Source organism: Pelobates fuscus, chromosome 11, assembly GCF_036172605.1.
Source record: "Pelobates fuscus isolate aPelFus1 chromosome 11, aPelFus1.pri, whole genome shotgun sequence".
Taxonomy (NCBI): Eukaryota; Metazoa; Chordata; class Amphibia; order Anura; family Pelobatidae; genus Pelobates; species Pelobates fuscus.
In genome coordinates, this window is record NC_086327.1 from 112,851,658 (window position 1) to 112,870,010 (window position 18,353).

An 18,353-nucleotide genomic window follows, 5' to 3' on the forward strand; every position below is an offset into this window, starting at 1 on the left:
GCTTCCGACGGGTTGCCGCTCGGGAGTTACAGGGTGGGTTCCCCTGCAGGAGACGCCGGGTAGCCGGGCGGATCCACGCCATCACCTCCCTCAGCGCTAGCTTGTAGATTCGTCTTCGGGCTTTAAACTGCGCCCAGAAGTAGGTGCGTAGCCGGCTAACAAACTCCGATGTGTGCGTGGGTGGCTTAGGAGGTGTTCGTTTGGTCCGAGGCTGCGTCTGAGCCGCCATCTTGGCTAGGCCTTGTTTATCCCGTTTGGCTGGAGATTTTGTCGCTCGTTCAGGCGGTAGTTTGGGGACAGTCGTCCCCAGCGAGGACCCGGATGTCCCCCACCGGTCCAGAGGGCGGGGGGGGGGGGGATAGCAGGGCTGTAGTGGGCTCTCGTCCCGTGTCGGAAGAGCGGCCGCCTCCCCCGGACCTCAGGCTTTGCTCTGGTGTAGGCCGCATGGCCAGTAGCGATTGGTCGGCAGAGCACCGGTGCTGGACTGGTATCGTCCTGTTCGGCATGTTGCTCTGAGTCTGGTCCCGGTCACTTTGAGCCGCTTGTGTGAGTTTGTTGCACGATTTTAGCTAGTTTGTGCCAGTTGTTGCTGGAGCTCTTAGGATGTGCTACCAGCCATCTTGGCTGTCAGGCCCCGCCACCAGTTTATCTTTGCCTCCACCAACCCACCATAAGCACATACCTATCATTATGACCGCCAAGTCGATTATATTAACCAATGTGCACTGAGTTAATCCTATCTTTCTTAACCTCACAACGTGTTACCTTACTGTATTTACTAACCCGGTGACTGCCTACAAAGCATTCCTGTACTAATCCTTCTACATATTTACCCACAGACACAGTTTGCCATACAAAAAGTTCTTTAAACATTGTGCACAGTATGATCTATGCCATGTTACACTCTGTTGGCAAATAGTCTCCTACAGCTGTTGTGGCATAGCAGACCTGAATGTTATCCTATGCACGAACAAAAATAAAGAATTAATAAAAAAAATATTTACCAATATTGTCATAGACATATACCTAATAAATATAAAAATAAAAGACCATAGGGTAATATAGTTTGCACTTATATTAAAACCACACATAAATGGTCAAACTCACATATAAGTGCAAACTATATTACCCTATGGTCTTTTATTTTTATATTTTTTAGGTATATGTCTATGACAATATTGGTAAAAAAATGTATTTATATTTATTGAGTGCCCTCACCACTTTTTTTCTATTTGCACTTTGTTACACTATATTTGTGTGTGTTGGGTGATCCACACACGTGATAGGAGCACCAAATATTCACTATTGCCAACATATTGTATATTTTATATAATTTTGATTATAATTTATAGGCTCGATATTAATAAATTATTGACAACTAACCAGCTGTAGTTTCCAATCAGTTAGCAAAACAAAGCATAGGTGAACATTCGATATTAGATCGTTCAGTATATTGTAGAGTATATGCCAGTTCAGAAAGTGTTGCCATGGCTATGAACTCAGTGAGTGCAGGTCAGTAGCCATCTAAAAAGCAGGGTGTATTGAGCTGCTACAAGTTTTCAAAAAAGTTGTACAGGCCAACTACAGTCAATGGTATTTACTAAACTATGTATTGTCAGGAATTCAAAGTGGCTTTCAAAATGTTAGTCCAAAAATACCGAACCTGGAAATTCTTAAAAGGTTGTTAGATTTGTAGTTCAGCAAATGTGGCTTAAAATGTTAAATTCTTTGGATTTCCAGCAATTCACACTTTAGTGAATAAGTCTGTATCTGTAGAATAAGCTAAACTCAGCAATTACTACCAGTACTAGGCCTTGGGGTCAGCACCTAGTAAAGGGCTATTGCCAGGACAAACTAAATGTGATGGCAATAGCTCACTAGTGTTCTTGATTTGCAATGCAACCAAGCTGCTAAAGGGTTAATTTTGTAAAAATAAGAATAAAGAGTTGCCAGCTGTAATATTTTAAACAAAACATTTTGCATGGTCTGGTTTCTATCAGGAATGTGTTGGTTGTTCGAAGTACGTTTTAACACGACCCACTGTTATCATATGATTTTTTTTTTCTTCTTCTTCTTCTTCTTCTTTCAGTGTAAAAGGGGGGACCATCTAGGTCTAGGACGTGAAACACTGTTCAGGTAACAAATTATTAACATTTGGAAAGAAACATTTACTAATACCTAAATACAGACTACAGGTTTGTAGCAGAGAGGCTTTATTCATTTACTCTATCAGCATCATGACCTTACATTTCAGATCTTATTCTGAAAACCCATGATGAGGTTCTGTGAAATATAAACTATATCGTGCTTGGAACACTGTGTATGATGCTCATCACATGTTCATGGAAAAATGCATCACACATTTATTCTAAAACATCACTATTACACCAGGCATCGGATCGCAGTGTATGGTGCTGCTGCAAAGGATTCTGGGTGTAGTCAAGTCCAGCAGGAAAATGGTTAGAATGTTAAGGTAGGCTGATCTAGCGTCTGCCAAGGACTAGAGGTGTACTCACCACGGCCGCCTTGTCAGACACCCCAAAGGCGCACTTCTGCCTCTTGCTGGTGATGTAGGCTGAGTTCTCTTGGATTTTCTCCAGCAGTTGGCGCATCGGCTTGCAGTAATTGGAAACTTTACATTCCTTCAGAAAAGATTTCAGCTGCAAGGGCAAAAGAACAAAATTTTAAAAAAAATAAAAAATCTCTGTCTTGAGGTTTGCCAATATATGTCACATTAATTAATTGTACACTGGACCTCTTCTCATAATGTGAACTAATTATGAAAATAACACACCTATATAAGGAATATGTTAATAACCCCCCTCTCTCTAATAAAGCCATTTATTTTTTTAAGACCCAGAGTTAACCCATTAATGAGGCATACTAGGTAACAGGTGTTTGTACAATGGGGTAGGGTTTCAAGAGTTTTTTTTTAAAGCAAAATTCTAATGGTTTAGCAATCACTTGATACATTCAATTGGTTTCCATGGTTACTGCACCACTTTGAGAATTAAACAGGTTCTATTTTGGGAGCTAAACGCTGAACCACATTTTACGGTTTTCCACAGTGATTCCTCTTTAGTTAGCCCTTTGCTCATGAATAGAACCTGTTTTCACCTTGATAAAACCGTGTTGCAAATAGGAATTCTGTGAATCTTTATTGATCATGAATTTTTCTACCAAGCAAACGCCTTTAACCAATTCCTAACTTGAGGTTCACTGTAGACTAAAATGAGCGACTTAAATACTTTTTTTTGTATGCGAGCCCAATAACGATGTGATGTAAAAAAAAATGTAAGAGAGCAAGAAAATGTGCTGCTAATCCTTGGCCTCTTGAGCAATTCCCCCCACAAAGCCCCCGCCTTTGTACACAAACCCCGAGGCCGCAGCACCACAAAGCTCAGAGCGGCTGTTTGCACATCTGCAGTCGTGCTGAGAGAAACCCCCTCTGGCAGCCGACTGTGGGCCCTGTTCCCAACTATCCTCTTGGAGTGGCGTGTACACACATCTGGGATCGGGCAGGGATCAGGGAGGGAAGCGGCTTACAGAGCCCTGAGCCGCAGACAGCCCGGGGGTCTCCTATGTGTCAACGTGTGGTCTAATGGATGACGCATGAGAAGAGGTAGGTTGCAGGATGCAAGTTTCTAAATTTCCATGCTAACGTCAGCTTTATATACGCGGCAGCCCAGCCCGTCTGTGTATGACCTACAGAATGCTACATCTGGTTCCCTCTGGACCGTGTAATGTGTCTATCCTATTTCCAATTGCGACGTTCCGATTACTAAAACACAGAGCAGCGAATTAAAGCGAAGGCCCAGCTTTCCATGATCAGGCAGGGGTGCAGAACTCCCTGGTCTGCGCAGGCAAAGTACAAATTCTATATTTTGCATCGACACTCACATACACACGGCCAGGGAATGTAATCTGAGGGCCACATTCAGCACTGTATAGTTACTTTCACAAGCTATAGGATATAGTGGGATTACGAAAACCAATATGGTACTGAGAAAGAGGGCATAAGGGACGCTATAAAAAAACAAGGCGTCTCGTGGAAGTGAGAAAGTAGAATTTGTTGTTCAGCGAACGGCACCATAATTAAAATGGAATGAATGACCTGCAGTTACTAAAACATCCTGAATCCCTCGCAGCTGCGGGCTCAAAATAGAATAACTGTGAGCACTTGCTGCCTTCCAACAAGAAAACAGATCTTTGACAATCATCCAAAACCCTGCCTGTAACCCCAGCTCTCCTGAATGGAGACACAGAAAGCAGCGTCTGACTGCGATCTGCGAATGTTCTCCCGCGTACAGGGTTAATGGAAGCAAGTAATAACTGTAAGCTGCTCCGGAGCTGGGAATTGCAGTCTGCCAAAACAACTCTGCTGCCTCGCTTTCTCTCTCAGCATGGGGGAGAACAGAGTATGTCACACAGAAAGAGAGAGTGAGAACGAACTTCACCCAGGAGTCAGGAGCCAAACCAGCCTGTGATTAGCAAGAAGAGATGCTGACAGTGACTGTGACACACGCTCTTTCATAACAAGGCTGAGCAACTTTCCACTTTATAGCAGACAACTCCCACAACACTCAGCTGGCTTCCAGCAAGTTTTGTGCAAACATTCACCAGTTTGTGTTCCTGTATGAGGTGGAAAGAAATGATGGCTTGAGAGAATGAAGAGCAGTTAAAGCTTCATTAAAGCTTGGCTAAACCTCCCAGAAGGCTCTTCATTCGACTTGCCAAACGACTCCAATTTGTTGTAAACAAGCTAATAGGCAAAAGCTTTTACCCAACCCTTAAAAAGGTACCGTCTCTTCCCAGGGTTTTTAACATTACGTTCACATATTACCTACATTTAATAATATTTGTTAGGTGTATAAAATAATAGGAAAACTCAGAGCAGCATAACCACTGCAATATAGTGGTTACGGTGCCAGGAGTGTCCTGGCACCTTCGTAGATTAAGCTGTTTAAAAAAAAAAAAAAAAAAAAAAAATCACTTGAACAATCTCTAGGTAGTGGTATGTATCAAAGTAACATCCGCAGGAATGCCAGGACCCAAGGTTTCTCAGCAGAACATTGTCCCAAGCATAACACTGCCTTTGCCGGACTGCCTTCTTCCCATGCATCCTGCTGCCAACTCTTGCCCAGGTAAAGGACACACACACCCAGCCATCCACCTGATCTAAAAGAAAACGTGATTCATCAGACCAGGCAACCTTCTTCTAATGCTCCATGGTCCCATTGAAGACACTTGGTCGGTGGAAAGGGGTCATCGTGGGCATTCTGACCGGTCTGGGTTATGCAGCACTATACGCAGCAAACTGAGATGCCCTGATGCCTTTTTATCATGGCCAGCATTAGGTTTTACAGCTATTTGAGTTAGAGAAGCTCTTCTGTGTGATTGGACCAGAAAGGGTGGTCTTTACTCCCACGTGCATCCTTGGGCTCCCATGACCCTGAAGCCAGATCACCAGTTTTCCTTCCAACCACCACTTTTTGTGGGTACTGAGTACTGCATACTGGGAACACCCCACAAGACGTGTCGTTTTGGAGATGTTCCAAGTCAGATCACTATTTGGCCCTTGTCAAAGCCACTCAAATCTTTTCACTTGCCCCCTTTTCCTGCTTCCAACACATGGAATTCAAGAAATGGCTGTTCGCTTGCTGCCTAATATATCCCACCCCTTGACAGGTGCCGTTGTAATGATGTTATTCACTTCACCTGTCAGTGGTTTTAATGTTATTGTTGATCATTGAATAAAATGGCATCTTGGAAAATGAATGTATTATTTTCCACAAACATTGCAAAAATTTATTTTATAATCTCTTATTAAAGAAGCAGTAGTTAAAGAGGCTTGTGTAAATGATGGTAGGATTAAACGGTCGTTGGACTTTTTGGACTAAAAGACAGGCAAGAAATAAACAGACCTATCTGGGGAGATGTCTAACAAATCTCATTCATGCCTAACCCCCATTATCCTCCTGCACACAAACCAGTCTCCTGGTACACTACAAGTAAGCCAAAGATTAAAACTGTTCTGAGGATGATGCTAGTGCAGCAGGGCTGGAAATGCGGTCTGTGTTGTATAGAAGCTATCCCAGGCGATGAAAGCTCTGTCTTTTCACATACAGGCACTGCTGGGCAGAGATTGCATATGACAGCTCGCCCTGTGAACTCCTGCCAGCTGGATAGAGAGATTTAATCAGGGGCCTTCTCCAAGTGAAATCTCAGACAGGAGGCAACATACAAACGTCTCTAGCACAGGAGAGATGTACGGTGTCTGCAAAACTCTGTCTATTAGGATCAAGAGGAGGAACAAGATAAACTATTTTACTGCCAGAGAATAATCAGAAGCCCTACACTGCCATCAAACCAACCGAATCTATGAAATGAAATTGAGTCCAAACGGCACTAAACAAGGCGTGAAAGACCCTAAAAAACGTAAACGATTAACCATCTTTAATGTATACATTGTGGCAGCAGGTCTCCCAACAAATAATTATATATTAACATAATGGTTAGTTACCGTGGTAACGTGACGACGTCACTGCTTTACAACTGGGAAAACCAGGTTCAGTCACCCACCTAACCAGTAAGTGTCCCTGGACAAGACACCCATCGATATATATCCATTTACCTCATATCCTCATAGACTGTAAGCTTGTTTGAGCAGGTCCATCTTCAGCTCTAAATATCCCCTTTCTACAATTGTAAAGCATTGCAATAACAGTTATAGAAAGGCGCTAAAGAAATTCTACTGATATTCTATAAAGATATACCCCTCATTGCCCTTATTGCAGGAGGTATCTTAGGGTATGTCTCTAGCAAACACTTTTGCAATAACGCCTGCAGGTTGGAGTGACGGGAAAAGTGAGCAGGAACAGAAGTAGTTGTGGGGAGATTACATTAGTGGTACAAACACAAATCCAGATCATGGCGACGCCAAAACTGGAAAGTAGGTATATATTTAATTAACATGTCCTTAAAGGAACACAAACATGTATAGTATTAAAATCACTATTTAGGTTGCCTGCCCCCTACCTAATTTCTAGCTCTCCGTGGGTGCTGGCCCCGCCCTTGATCCGCCTCTTTGGCTGACATCATCAGAATCGATGATCTCAGCCAATCCAATGCGTTCCCACAGGAAAAGTATTGGATTAGCGGAGAATGTCATGGAGGCGGCCCATGGGAGTGCCCAAACGCTGCCCTGGAAAATCATCATCTACTTATAGAAATGTATGGAATCAATGCATCTCTATGAGGAACGTTCAGCATTTCCATGCAGAGCATTGAGACACCGAACATCAGGTTTGCACACTGTGCAGCAATGCCTCAGGAAGCACCTCTAGTAGCCATCTGAGCAGTGGCCACTGGGGGTGTCCCTAAGTTGTTATGTATACTGCCTTTTCTCTGAAAAGACAGTATTTATGGTAAATGATATATTTATGGCACAAGGAGATGTTAATGTCTCAAATCTTTTAATCGCTTACATTAAAAAAAGAGAAAACAACTGTCAAAAGAATAAGTGTCTGGAGGGGACAGTGCATTGCAAGAATTGTTAAGAAACCCGGAATAATTGGCAAGTGTTTATGGACTGATGCTGAAAAGAAAAGAGAAATATGCATTTTATTTCTACCAATGTCACAATAAACTTACCATAGATTAGAGAGAGATGGCTTTACACATTATACTGGTATGTGTAACAGTTGCTTTTCCACTTTAGCTTGTAGATGAAAAGGGACACTATAGTCACCATAACAACTTTAGCTTAATGAAGCGGTTTTGGTGAATAGATCATGCCCCTGCAGCCTCACTGATCAATCCTCTGCCATTTAGTTCATTTTGGAAAATCCTCAACACCCTCTCTGTTCCTGTGCATCCAACTCCTCTTGTTTTAAATTCTTGTTTGTTAGTCTACCTATTACACAGCACTGCAGAATTTATTGGCGCTTTATAAATAATAATCACTTTTGTTTGTGATTATGCAGTCCTGGCTGTGACCGACACAGATTGCATGTACAAAAGGGTTTCATTTTCAATCAGACTTTAACTTACTTTAGAAGATTTCATCTCCTGCTCTAGGAGAAGAGAATTTCTAAATTAAACAGACTGTGCAATTAAAGGAAGTGTTTAGGAATTATGTGCAAGACTAGGGCTGTATAAACAAAATTATTTAAATCCTGAATGACAGAGAATTGAGGAGTGTGACTGCAGGTGCATGATCTACAAACTACTTCATTAAGCTCAAGTTGTTTTGGTGCCTATGCTATGCCTTTAAACAGCTAAAATAACCCACAACATATTTGTTTGATTGAGGACTTGGGATTAAATACATACCTTCTGGAAAATTATATCTTATGGTGCTTTGTCGTGCCTCCAATGGAGTAGGACATAGCCCAATATATAAAAGACAAAGCGAGAATTATCAGATTTTATTACCTGGAGAATGCCTGGAAGAACCAGTTCTGGGAAACCTATGTAGTGAGCCTGGCCGTACAGATATTCTAAAATCTGGTCATAAATCTGTTCAATGAGTCCGTCCTACAAAGTGAAAGAAACCAGAGTGTGAATCAGTGATGTATCCAATAAGTAAAAGAATATGCAAATTGATAAATAAATCACATGGCTGTAAAGAAAATCCCAATCACGCCCTCCTGCCCCCCAATAACTTTGAAAGTTGGGGCAATCATCAATTTGCCAACAAAATAATCAATTACTATCACATCAATTACTATCTGAACCAGCATTGATTCTAAAGCGGATATGAAGATGTAAATCTAACAGTATACTGTTCTTTTGCTATAAAATCATTCCAGATGAAGATAGTGACAGCGAGTGACACCAAGTTAATGCTTTTGTGAAATGGTAATTGACCACTACAACGGGCAACTCTTGTGAGTTCTGTGGATGCCAATAAACCACAGTGTTAATTATGTCGACTAACAATTTCAGTCAGATTTTATTCGACTAAAATTTTGTGATTTAATGGGCTAATAAAATTCCGATGACTAAAATGCGACTAAAAACATACAGCGTATCAAAAATGAACACCACAGGCTGGTTTATTGGTTAAACTGGAAACGGACAAGGGAATTGCACATTTTAGGCAAACATATCCAAGCTGAGAAAAAAAAGCCAAATTTGAGAATCTTTCCAGTTATACTATTTTGGACAAATCCATAGTCAGTTGCTGGTTGTGTGAATAGCCATGTGGGTATCAGGGTACGGGGTTTAGCGCATCTAATGATATGTTACCCTGTAGACTTTCTCCTGGAGGTTGGTGTTAGACAATTTCAGGATCACAGCAAAGTTGATGGGCTTCACGCTGATCCGACCCGGCCTCTTGTTAAAGTTCACCTGTTGCAATATCTGAAAAAGATTTTATAATCATAAATAAGTGGATAAATCATAAACGTAGATCCTCGCACAATGTTTGTGAATGCATCGTAGACAGCACTATTTAAAAAAAAAAAAAAAAAAAAATGTGTAGCCATTACATCTCACGATACTATTCGAACGATTTTTGTCTGTCCCTTAAGGGTGGAAGCATATTACGCAAAAAAGTGTTTTTCTACAACGAGAACTACAGAGCATGTAATCCTGTACACACAAATGGTTCCGTTCCTAATTTCCACGCTCAAGTAAATGGAAGTCCGAGGGCGGAAGTCCGAGGGCGGAAGTCCGAGGGCGGAAGTCCGAGGGCGGAAGTCCGAGGGCGGAAGTCCGAGGGCGGAAGTCCGAGGGCGGAAGTCCGAGGGCGGAAGTCCGAGGGCGGAAGTCCGAGGGCGGAAGTCCGAGGGCTGAAGGCCGTTTTCAGTAGATATGGAGGCCAGAGGAAGCATGTTAGATATTTAGAGGTATGTGTTTAATTGATTAACTTATACATTATTTAAAAAGGAGATGTAATTAATATGGTTATTTATAAATGTTGTATCAATGGAAATGTTGTACAATTAATGTCAATATGATATATATGTATCAGGAAAATTTATTAATAAAATAAATATAAAAAAAGGAGATGTAAATACTGCCTGGAGCATAGCTTTCCATGTTTTATATTATTTTATGGCTTCTTAAAGTGACAATATCGTTGGTTAACCGTAATGTATAAAAAATATATTTCATCTATTCAAACTATAGTACATTTGCCATTTGCAGAAAACCAGCTTTTTAGTGTGGGGATGACCACCTTGTAATTGGTTCATAATTATCAAATTCTCTGTAGCAGCTCCCGAGAAAGGTAAAAATAAAAAAATACCCTGATATATATATATATATATATATATATATAAAAATTGAAAAATGATTACCGCAAGGTACAGAACATTTTTATTTGTAAAATTGCTACTTGATGGCTTTACACAACTCCTGACGGAAGCGATTTTTAAGTGTTTTTCTCACATTGTGACAGTTTGTCCCTACAACTTAAATAACGGTGAATCTTTATTCTATTTGAGAATAGTACTAAATGGCCTGTCAAGGAGGTATATTGAGGTGAGCTAGGACTAATTAGAGGAATGTGGAAGCTGATTAGATGATTTGTAGTGCAGAATAACATGAATATCCTAGAGCAGAGCTCTTTAATATGCATCGAGTGTCACAATACAATACACGTTGACGCACAGCACCAATCTCTCAATATTCGCAACAGGAAATAAACAAGAAACAGGCTGACATAGGAGACGGGGTAAAATATGCTCCATTCAGGAGGTTTTAAAAAGCTGCCGGATCTTCACAGCAGCAGTCACAATTTGAGAAGAATTAAAAACTGCATGGACAGCTGGGACTTTAACAGATACCAATTTTCTAAATAAAAATTGTCCACTTTATAATAACACAAGCTGAAATCAGGTTTATTCACTAAACTTCAAAAAGCAGTTAATTTAAAATTGAGATGGAAAAGGTTAGGCATAAATAGTTGGAAAATTTCTCCGATTACACAAGTTGCATCGTGGTGACAGCGGTCACCCGTCCATGACATGTCATGTTCTTTTTGGCTGACAAATTGTGGGTTTGCGCTACTGCAGAAAAACAGATGAAGAATGAGATGTTATGTCCCAACCCTGTCATGATACAGTTAGAGGAATGTATTGTACTTATCTCGGAGATATAGTATATTAAAGGGACAGTCCACCGCCTAAAAACAAAATGTAAAAAATAATGTTTAGTAGATATAATCCCAATGAAAACATTCATGTATTTAATAATGTATTTTTTCATTGTGGTTATATCTATAAACAGCTTGCACAAGCTACAGATCTCATATCTGCAGCCTTCGCAAGCCCTCCCCCTTCTCCCCAAACTTTCTGTGGCTGTCCAATCACAGACTTCCAGTGCTGCTCAATGAGAAGTCTTTGAAAGGCAAGTGCTCTTGGCAATTGTCTGCCTCTTGAGTTTATCTCCACTGAGTTTAACAAAACAGGAAGTAACAGGACCGGTTGTCTGATTGACAGACAGGGGTGTGTTACAAGGTTAAAGGAACTCTACAAGGTCAGGAACATAAACAAGTATCCCTGACCTTATAGTGTTAAAATCTATCTAGCTCCCCTAAATATAGTAAAATTGTATTCTTTATTCCAGCCTGCTGCTGGCTCTGTCCCTGATCTGTCTGGTTGGCTGACATCATCAGAAGTGGTGATCTCAGCCAATCACAATGCTTTCCCATAGGAACGCATTGGATTGGCTGAGATTGTCAAGGAGGCAGAGTCAGCACAAACCAAACACAGGGTTAAAACTGAGGGACATGGCTACTTGACCACTTCATTGAAATAAAGTGGTCTGTGCCTATAGAATTCCTCTGGTTAAAATGCCAATTTCTACTAAAACCTGCACTTTTTGCGAAATGAAAAATAAATAGAGCAAATGCAAGTTTTAACTGTGGTTGCTTTTGGAACTATACAGTACATTAAAAACCTTTTTTGCCTTTCAAAAAAAGTTATCATCTTGTATAGATATCTCAGGACCTTTAAAGACCAGCATTACTTCATTTTGACATCACGGTCTCTTCCCTAAAGACACTATGCCAGTAATGTATGTGCTCCTACTGCGCATTAGCAGCCATATACAGACCTTGAAATGAGTGGACATTCCAAGTTGATATACGATCTTTAAAAGGATAGCCTGCTATAACGGAATTATTCCATCACTCGTACTTAAGGGATTAAAGGGCAGTCTGGCGACTAGTTCACTTGAGTCGTGTATTTCACCAACAGTTAAATGAAACCGCAAAAAACACCATTTTACAAGCAAAATAAAATCAAATCGCTATCACGCGTTTCTAAGAGAGGCTTCCACTGTGAAATACATTTATTAATTTGAAAAAGGGTCTTACAGAACCATTAGTGAAATAAAATCTGTAAACCTCCTGCCTGGTCTTAAAAGGTCATCGTCAAAACACATTGTACGACCTCAGGTGTAGCAAGCTGATTAACCACTCTACTTTATTCCCGTCTTTTACCTACAATGCAATACCCACATTAATTTAAGAACACAATTAGCAAGACATTTTTATAGTGATCAATATCGTCCAAGGATTTGAGAATCCTTATATATTTTGTGAGCCAGAGATTTAACAATATATCTGGAAAGCTTTGTCAATATACTTCATTAGCGAGCACAACGTGCACATACTGGATAAAAATTCTGCGGGTGTCGTACACTCCAGACACCCATCTCGGGCGTACGTAGAAAAAATGGAGGCCAAAATAGACATAAAGCGGCTATTTAAACTCACGGTGACAAGCATGATGAAGGCCCAATACCTACATGTTGCTTTTCACTTCTTTATTTATAAAATATTTTACCAGGGAAGATTCATTGAGATTTCTCTTGTTTTCAAGTATGTCCTGGGTAGTGCTATAATGCTGCACCTGTTCTCAAGCAGCATGCCTCCACCATTTAGTTCCTATACAGATGATTTAACTGAAGTTCCATGTTCTAGGCCTCGGCTGTTTCCCCATTCACACTGGGTAAGCCTGCACACTCATTTTAAAGAGGTCTATTCCAGTGGGTTGGTGAGGAGTTGTGACCTACTATAAGTGCAGATACCGGCAAGTTGTCAAGGATCACCTTGTATCCTATAAACGGCTATCTTTCAATATGAGAGTGTCTTTATCAGCTCTTGTTGATACCCTAAAGAGATAAAATTATTTATTTGATCAAAAACATAGTTATACGCTTTAATAGCTCTTAATCACTTCTACTGGGTCATTATTTAACCGGGCGGTAAATCCTCAACTAGAGAGCACCACATTAAAAGACAAGATTGGTACCAGTATGTGAGTTGACTCATCCTTTGAGTTTGAGATAATAAACCAAAGCATGTGTATCTGTGACACTCTCACCTCTATACTAACACACACGGCCAAAGTTTCACCCACCAGCTCCATGCAGGAGATGATTTCTACGAATTAAAGGAGGCCTGTGAGGTGCAAACGTTTAAGACAATCTATATGGAAACCTGCCTTTGTTATGAAGTTACATTTCAGAAACAAGCCATTTATTATAGGATATTATATTTATTATGGCACAGCCTTTATCTGACGTTAATTAAGCAATCTCAATTTGGATATGACTCAGAGTTATAAAACAATACTTTTTTGGTGCAGGACTGTAAATCTGCGGCTTTTATTTTTCTCAGTATGACATAACCATATATACAGTTTCCTCCCAGTGTCCACTCCTAATGCATGTGAATAATGAAAGATTTGTATATTGCAGACACGGACACAGTCAAACTCTGAGCACAAAAGTAAGAGTCCAAATAGTGTGGATAATTTGTATCAATCAGATGTTTTTAAAGATCCTAGTGATTAAATATGGCCATGAATCATAGTCTTGAAATTCAGGAGAGGAATAAAGGTGTATGGTTAATGTACTAAAGGAAGACAGAACGTACACTGCTGGCAGGAGGCGTGCAACATATTTCAGCTCTGAAAGTGAGCAACACATGAGGCGCCTATCTAGCAGTGCAAGGGTTATATTAACCGTTTCCATGTGCCCTGTCATTTTAAGATTAATACAGTCAGCCAGATTGCTGGGACTTTGCAAAAGAACTGGAAGTGTTATTTAAGCACATGGAGACAATTAGAGGAGGCCACAGTGTGTTAGAGAAGAATCCACGGGGTGCCACGCTAAACATGCGCATGGTGTCATGTAGAGCATGTGTTTTTCCATCAGCAAGTCCTGGCAGGATCCGCCAAACAGGCAGTCAGTAGGTGGTGGGCTGCCGGGTTCCGAGAAAGGCACATCTGGCTGCTGTCAGCTAGCCCAGTTTCCTTGTGTAGGATCTCGGTATCATGTGCAAGAAAAGCCTCAATATCTGCTGCCCTGGCATGTCATTAAGAGATAAATGGCTGCCGGTGACATCATTTCCAGCACATTGAAAAGCAGTTAACCCTTTCTAGCAACAAAAAGGCTAAACAAAGATTACATAGACCAATATTACCTTAGAGAGAAACATAACCACCAGGATACAACGGCACATCTAGTAAAAAGGTTTTTTTGAGTATCACCCATTCTCACCCCAAGGTTTTACAATCCGCTATCAACTCAGGATTAATCAGCCTGCAGCAGACTATATTTCTCATGATGCTTAGCCAGTCTTTCAGATGGTGGAGCATCATGGCAACTGTAGTTCTGTCTGACATAATGGTTGTGTAGAAATTGGCACCCTATAATCTTCTCTATTCCAATAAAAACAAAGGTCAAGATTAAAGGAAATGTCAATACTAAAGGATAGTTGTATTTCCAACACTAAACGTTCCTCTGCCACCTCTCCATTGCAATCCCACCCTCCCTGACAGATAAAAGGTTCCTCATAAGAAACCATTGATTCAATGCTTTCCTATGGGGGATTTAAAGACACTGGACTCAAAACATGAGGACCACCCGTGTCGTTTCAAGTCAAACTCCAGCAGCAGGAAGCGCCTCTAGTGGCTACCTGGTAGACAGCCACTAGAGGCAGTCTTAACCCTGCAATATAAACATTGCAGTTTCTCTAAAATAGGGCTAAGGGGGACTGGGACACTGTACCCAGACCCCTTCAATGAGACGAAGGGGTCTGTGTGCCTACAGGCTTACTGTAATGGTAAAGGGGCTAGGACGGTGTTCAGAAAACTGACCAACAGTGTTTGATGGTGTACAGTGTCCATTGCCCACTCCCTATACACAGACATAACTGCTTCCATTGAACTGTCCAAGGACCTGTACAGTCAGAATCAATAGCTCACTCACACTATGCAAGTCAAGCCTGCTTCGCTGTGTGGTGACGGATTATGCACTCAAGACACAGCTCACTATACAGCTCAGAACACTGTGCTCTAAAGCACTGCTGTCCAACCTGTGGCTGCCCAGATGTAGCTGAACTACAACTACCATGATTCTTTCAATGAAACAGATAGCCAGGAAATCATGGGAGTTGTAGATCAGCAACATCTGGGGGGCCGCAGGTTGGACAGCCCTGCTCTAAAGCATAGTAGAGAGCATTGTTGCACATGCTCACAGCACAGCTCCTACAAGTGAAGGAGGTTAACTTGCAATATGCAAGCAGACTGTAAATTTTCACACTCTAAACGTAGTTGGGACAGCTCAATGAGACGTCAGTGTGAGCTGGGTCCCAAAAACACCTTTAGAAATTTTTTGTAAGTTATTTTCTTTAACTGTAGGCCATCATTAATAGTTAATTTGATATATTTCCATAGGGCTTGCGAACCTACGTAGGCGTACGTAATAAATACTTTAAAACCCATGATCTATCTACAGATATCGCTGTATTTAAAGGAGGAACAGTCATTTTTTTTTTATGTTTACATTTCATCTATATTTAGAAATTATGTTTTTGTGATGTTTGACAAATAAAATTAAATGTAGAAATACACAAATCTGCCCAGGAACTGGCCGTCTCCATCTAAGCTTCTTGTTAATAAGTTTTATAAATCCTGTCCCCTTTCTGCCATTGAACATAATTGAACAAAAACAGAGCATCACATGCAAAACGGTTAACATAAGTTTTATTTCAATGGTGTAATTCAGCGTTTCCCAACCTGTGGTAAACGTACCCCAAGGGGTACAATTCAGTGCCCCTGGGGGTACGCGAAAAGGTTTGGGTAATGGTTGCGGTGCCAGCCTCCGCACGGGCTGGGAACCGCTGCCTGAGTGTATCGGGTGGCCCATGCACTTTGGGCCACCTGATACACGTGTGCCTTCACGGGTCCGGTCGCGCACTGCGACGGATTAATGGTGCGACCAGACCCCTGTGTTACCTGCAGCAAGAACTGGGAGGAAGTAAAAGCTTGTAACTACTTCCTCCCAGCTCGCACCCAGAGCACAATGCTCGGGAGAGGATGGGGTGAAGCAGGCGAAGTGGACCGGGAGAGCAGCAGGACGTCAAATCCCACCAGACCCAGTCAGCCAAAAGGTAGGAGTTGTGTATCTGTATGTCTGTTAGTCGGTATGTGTGTATCTGTATGTCAGTGTGTATGTGTGCCACTGTATATGTCACTGCATGTGTCAGTGTATGTATCTGTGTGTCACTGTACGTGTCAGTGTGTGTGTGTCACAGTAGGAGTCCGTGTGTCAGTGTGTGTATCTGTATGTGTCTGTGCATCAGTGCATGTGCCGGTGCGTCCATGTATGTATCTGTGTGTCAGTGTATGTGTGTCACTGTATGTGTGTGTATCTCAGGTCTCGACAAATCCTAGACGCCAGGTCACCATGGCGACTAGGAATTTTGTCCTGTGCCTGGAATATGTTGGCCCGGAGCAGCAAGGGAGAATGCAGGTGGCCAGCCAGGGGGGAGCGGAGGCGGCTGACAAACCGTGGGAGAGAGCATGTGCGTCTTGAGGGAGGGCAGAGACAGACCAGCGGGCTGGAATAGACCCTGTGGAATAGACCCCTTAGGATAGGGAGGCTGGGTGGGTTTCAATGAAAAGAATTTTAAAATTAGTGTGTCTGTTTAGGTGACCGGTCCCCCTCTGAGAAAGGTCATTTTACTTACCTGTTTTCCCACGTCGTGACGGTCTCGCCGTGGCTGAATCCGCTTCCGTTGCGGAGATAATCATAGGAAAGCAATGGAAGGCAATTGTGCATGCACTAATCTGCAACTCCTCAAAGGGGATGTATTGAATCAATGCATCACTATGGGGAACATTCAGCGCCTCCATGCCGAGCGTGATTTGAGTGATAACCACTAGAGGTGTTACTAAGCAGCAATGTAAACACGGTCTTTTCTCTGAAAAGGCAGTGTTTACATTAAAAAAGCCTGGATGGACAAGCTATAGACACCAGAACCACAATTTGAAGCTGCAGTGGTTCTGGTGATGATAGTGTCCATCTAAGAATTCTATTTTTGTCTCTGAAAATTAAGCTTTGTTAGTTAAAATAAAAAATTAAAAAATACTGACTCCTAGATTATAAGCAAATTTGTCAAGCTCTGGTGTATTTGCATGTGTATGTATCTGTGTGTGTATCTGTGTGTCAGGGTATGTATCTGTGTGTGTGTCAATGTGTGTGTCAACGTGTGTATCTGAATGTGTGTCAACGTGTGTATCTGAATATGTGTCAGGGTATGAATCCTTAAGTGTGTCCGTGTATGTGTATCTGCATGTTTGGCAGTGTGTGTGTCTGTGTATCTGCATGTGTGTCAGTGTGTATCTCTGTGTCAGGGTATGTATCTGTATTTGTTTCAGTGTATGTATCTATGAGTGTGTGTATCTGTGCGTCAGTGTGTGTCAGGGTATGAATCTTTACATGTGTCAGTGTATGTGTTTTATGTATATGTGTGTATCTGCATGTTTGTCAGTGTGTGTCTCTGTGAATCTGCATGTGTGTCAGAGTGTGTATCTCCGTGTTAGTGTATCTGTGTGTCATGGTATGTATCTGTGAGTCAGGGTGTGTTTCAAGGTATGTATCCTTAAGTGTGCATGTATCTGTATGTGTGTCAGGGTATATATCTGTATGTGTGTCTGTGGGTCAGGGTATGTAACAGTATGTCTGTATCTGCATGTGTGTCAGTGCCTATATCTGTGTCAGTATCCGCATGTGCGTGTCATGCATGTGCATGTGTGGGTATCTTTGTCTGTAGGTGAGTCAGTGTATGCATTTGTGTATCTGCATGTGTGGCAGTGGATGTATCTGTGTTTTATTGTATCTGCATGTGTGGCAGTGGATGTATCTGTGTTTTATTGTATCTGCATGTGTGGCAGTGGATGTATCTGTGTTTTATTGTATCTGCATGTGTGGCAGTGGATGTATCTGTGCTTTATTGTATCTGCATGTGTGGCAGTGGATGTATCTGTGTTTTATTGTATCTGCATGTGTGGCAGTGGATGTATCTGTGTTTTATTGTATCTGCATAT

General features: G+C 41.5%; 1 protein-coding gene across 1 annotated transcript in view; it reads right to left on the reverse strand.

Moving 5' to 3' along the window:
• Window positions 1-18,353, reverse strand: part of NOC2L (NOC2 like nucleolar associated transcriptional repressor) — a 76,307-nt gene that overhangs the window by 22,890 nt on the left and 35,064 nt on the right. Inside the window, exons 13-15 of the mRNA XM_063436929.1 lie at window positions 9,253-9,366; window positions 8,437-8,538; window positions 2,517-2,660 (exon numbers count right to left, since the gene is read on the reverse strand). Coding sequence (XP_063292999.1) covers window positions 2,517-2,660; window positions 8,437-8,538; window positions 9,253-9,366 — 360 coding nt within the window. The remainder of the gene's footprint in view (window positions 1-2,516; window positions 2,661-8,436; window positions 8,539-9,252; window positions 9,367-18,353) is intronic.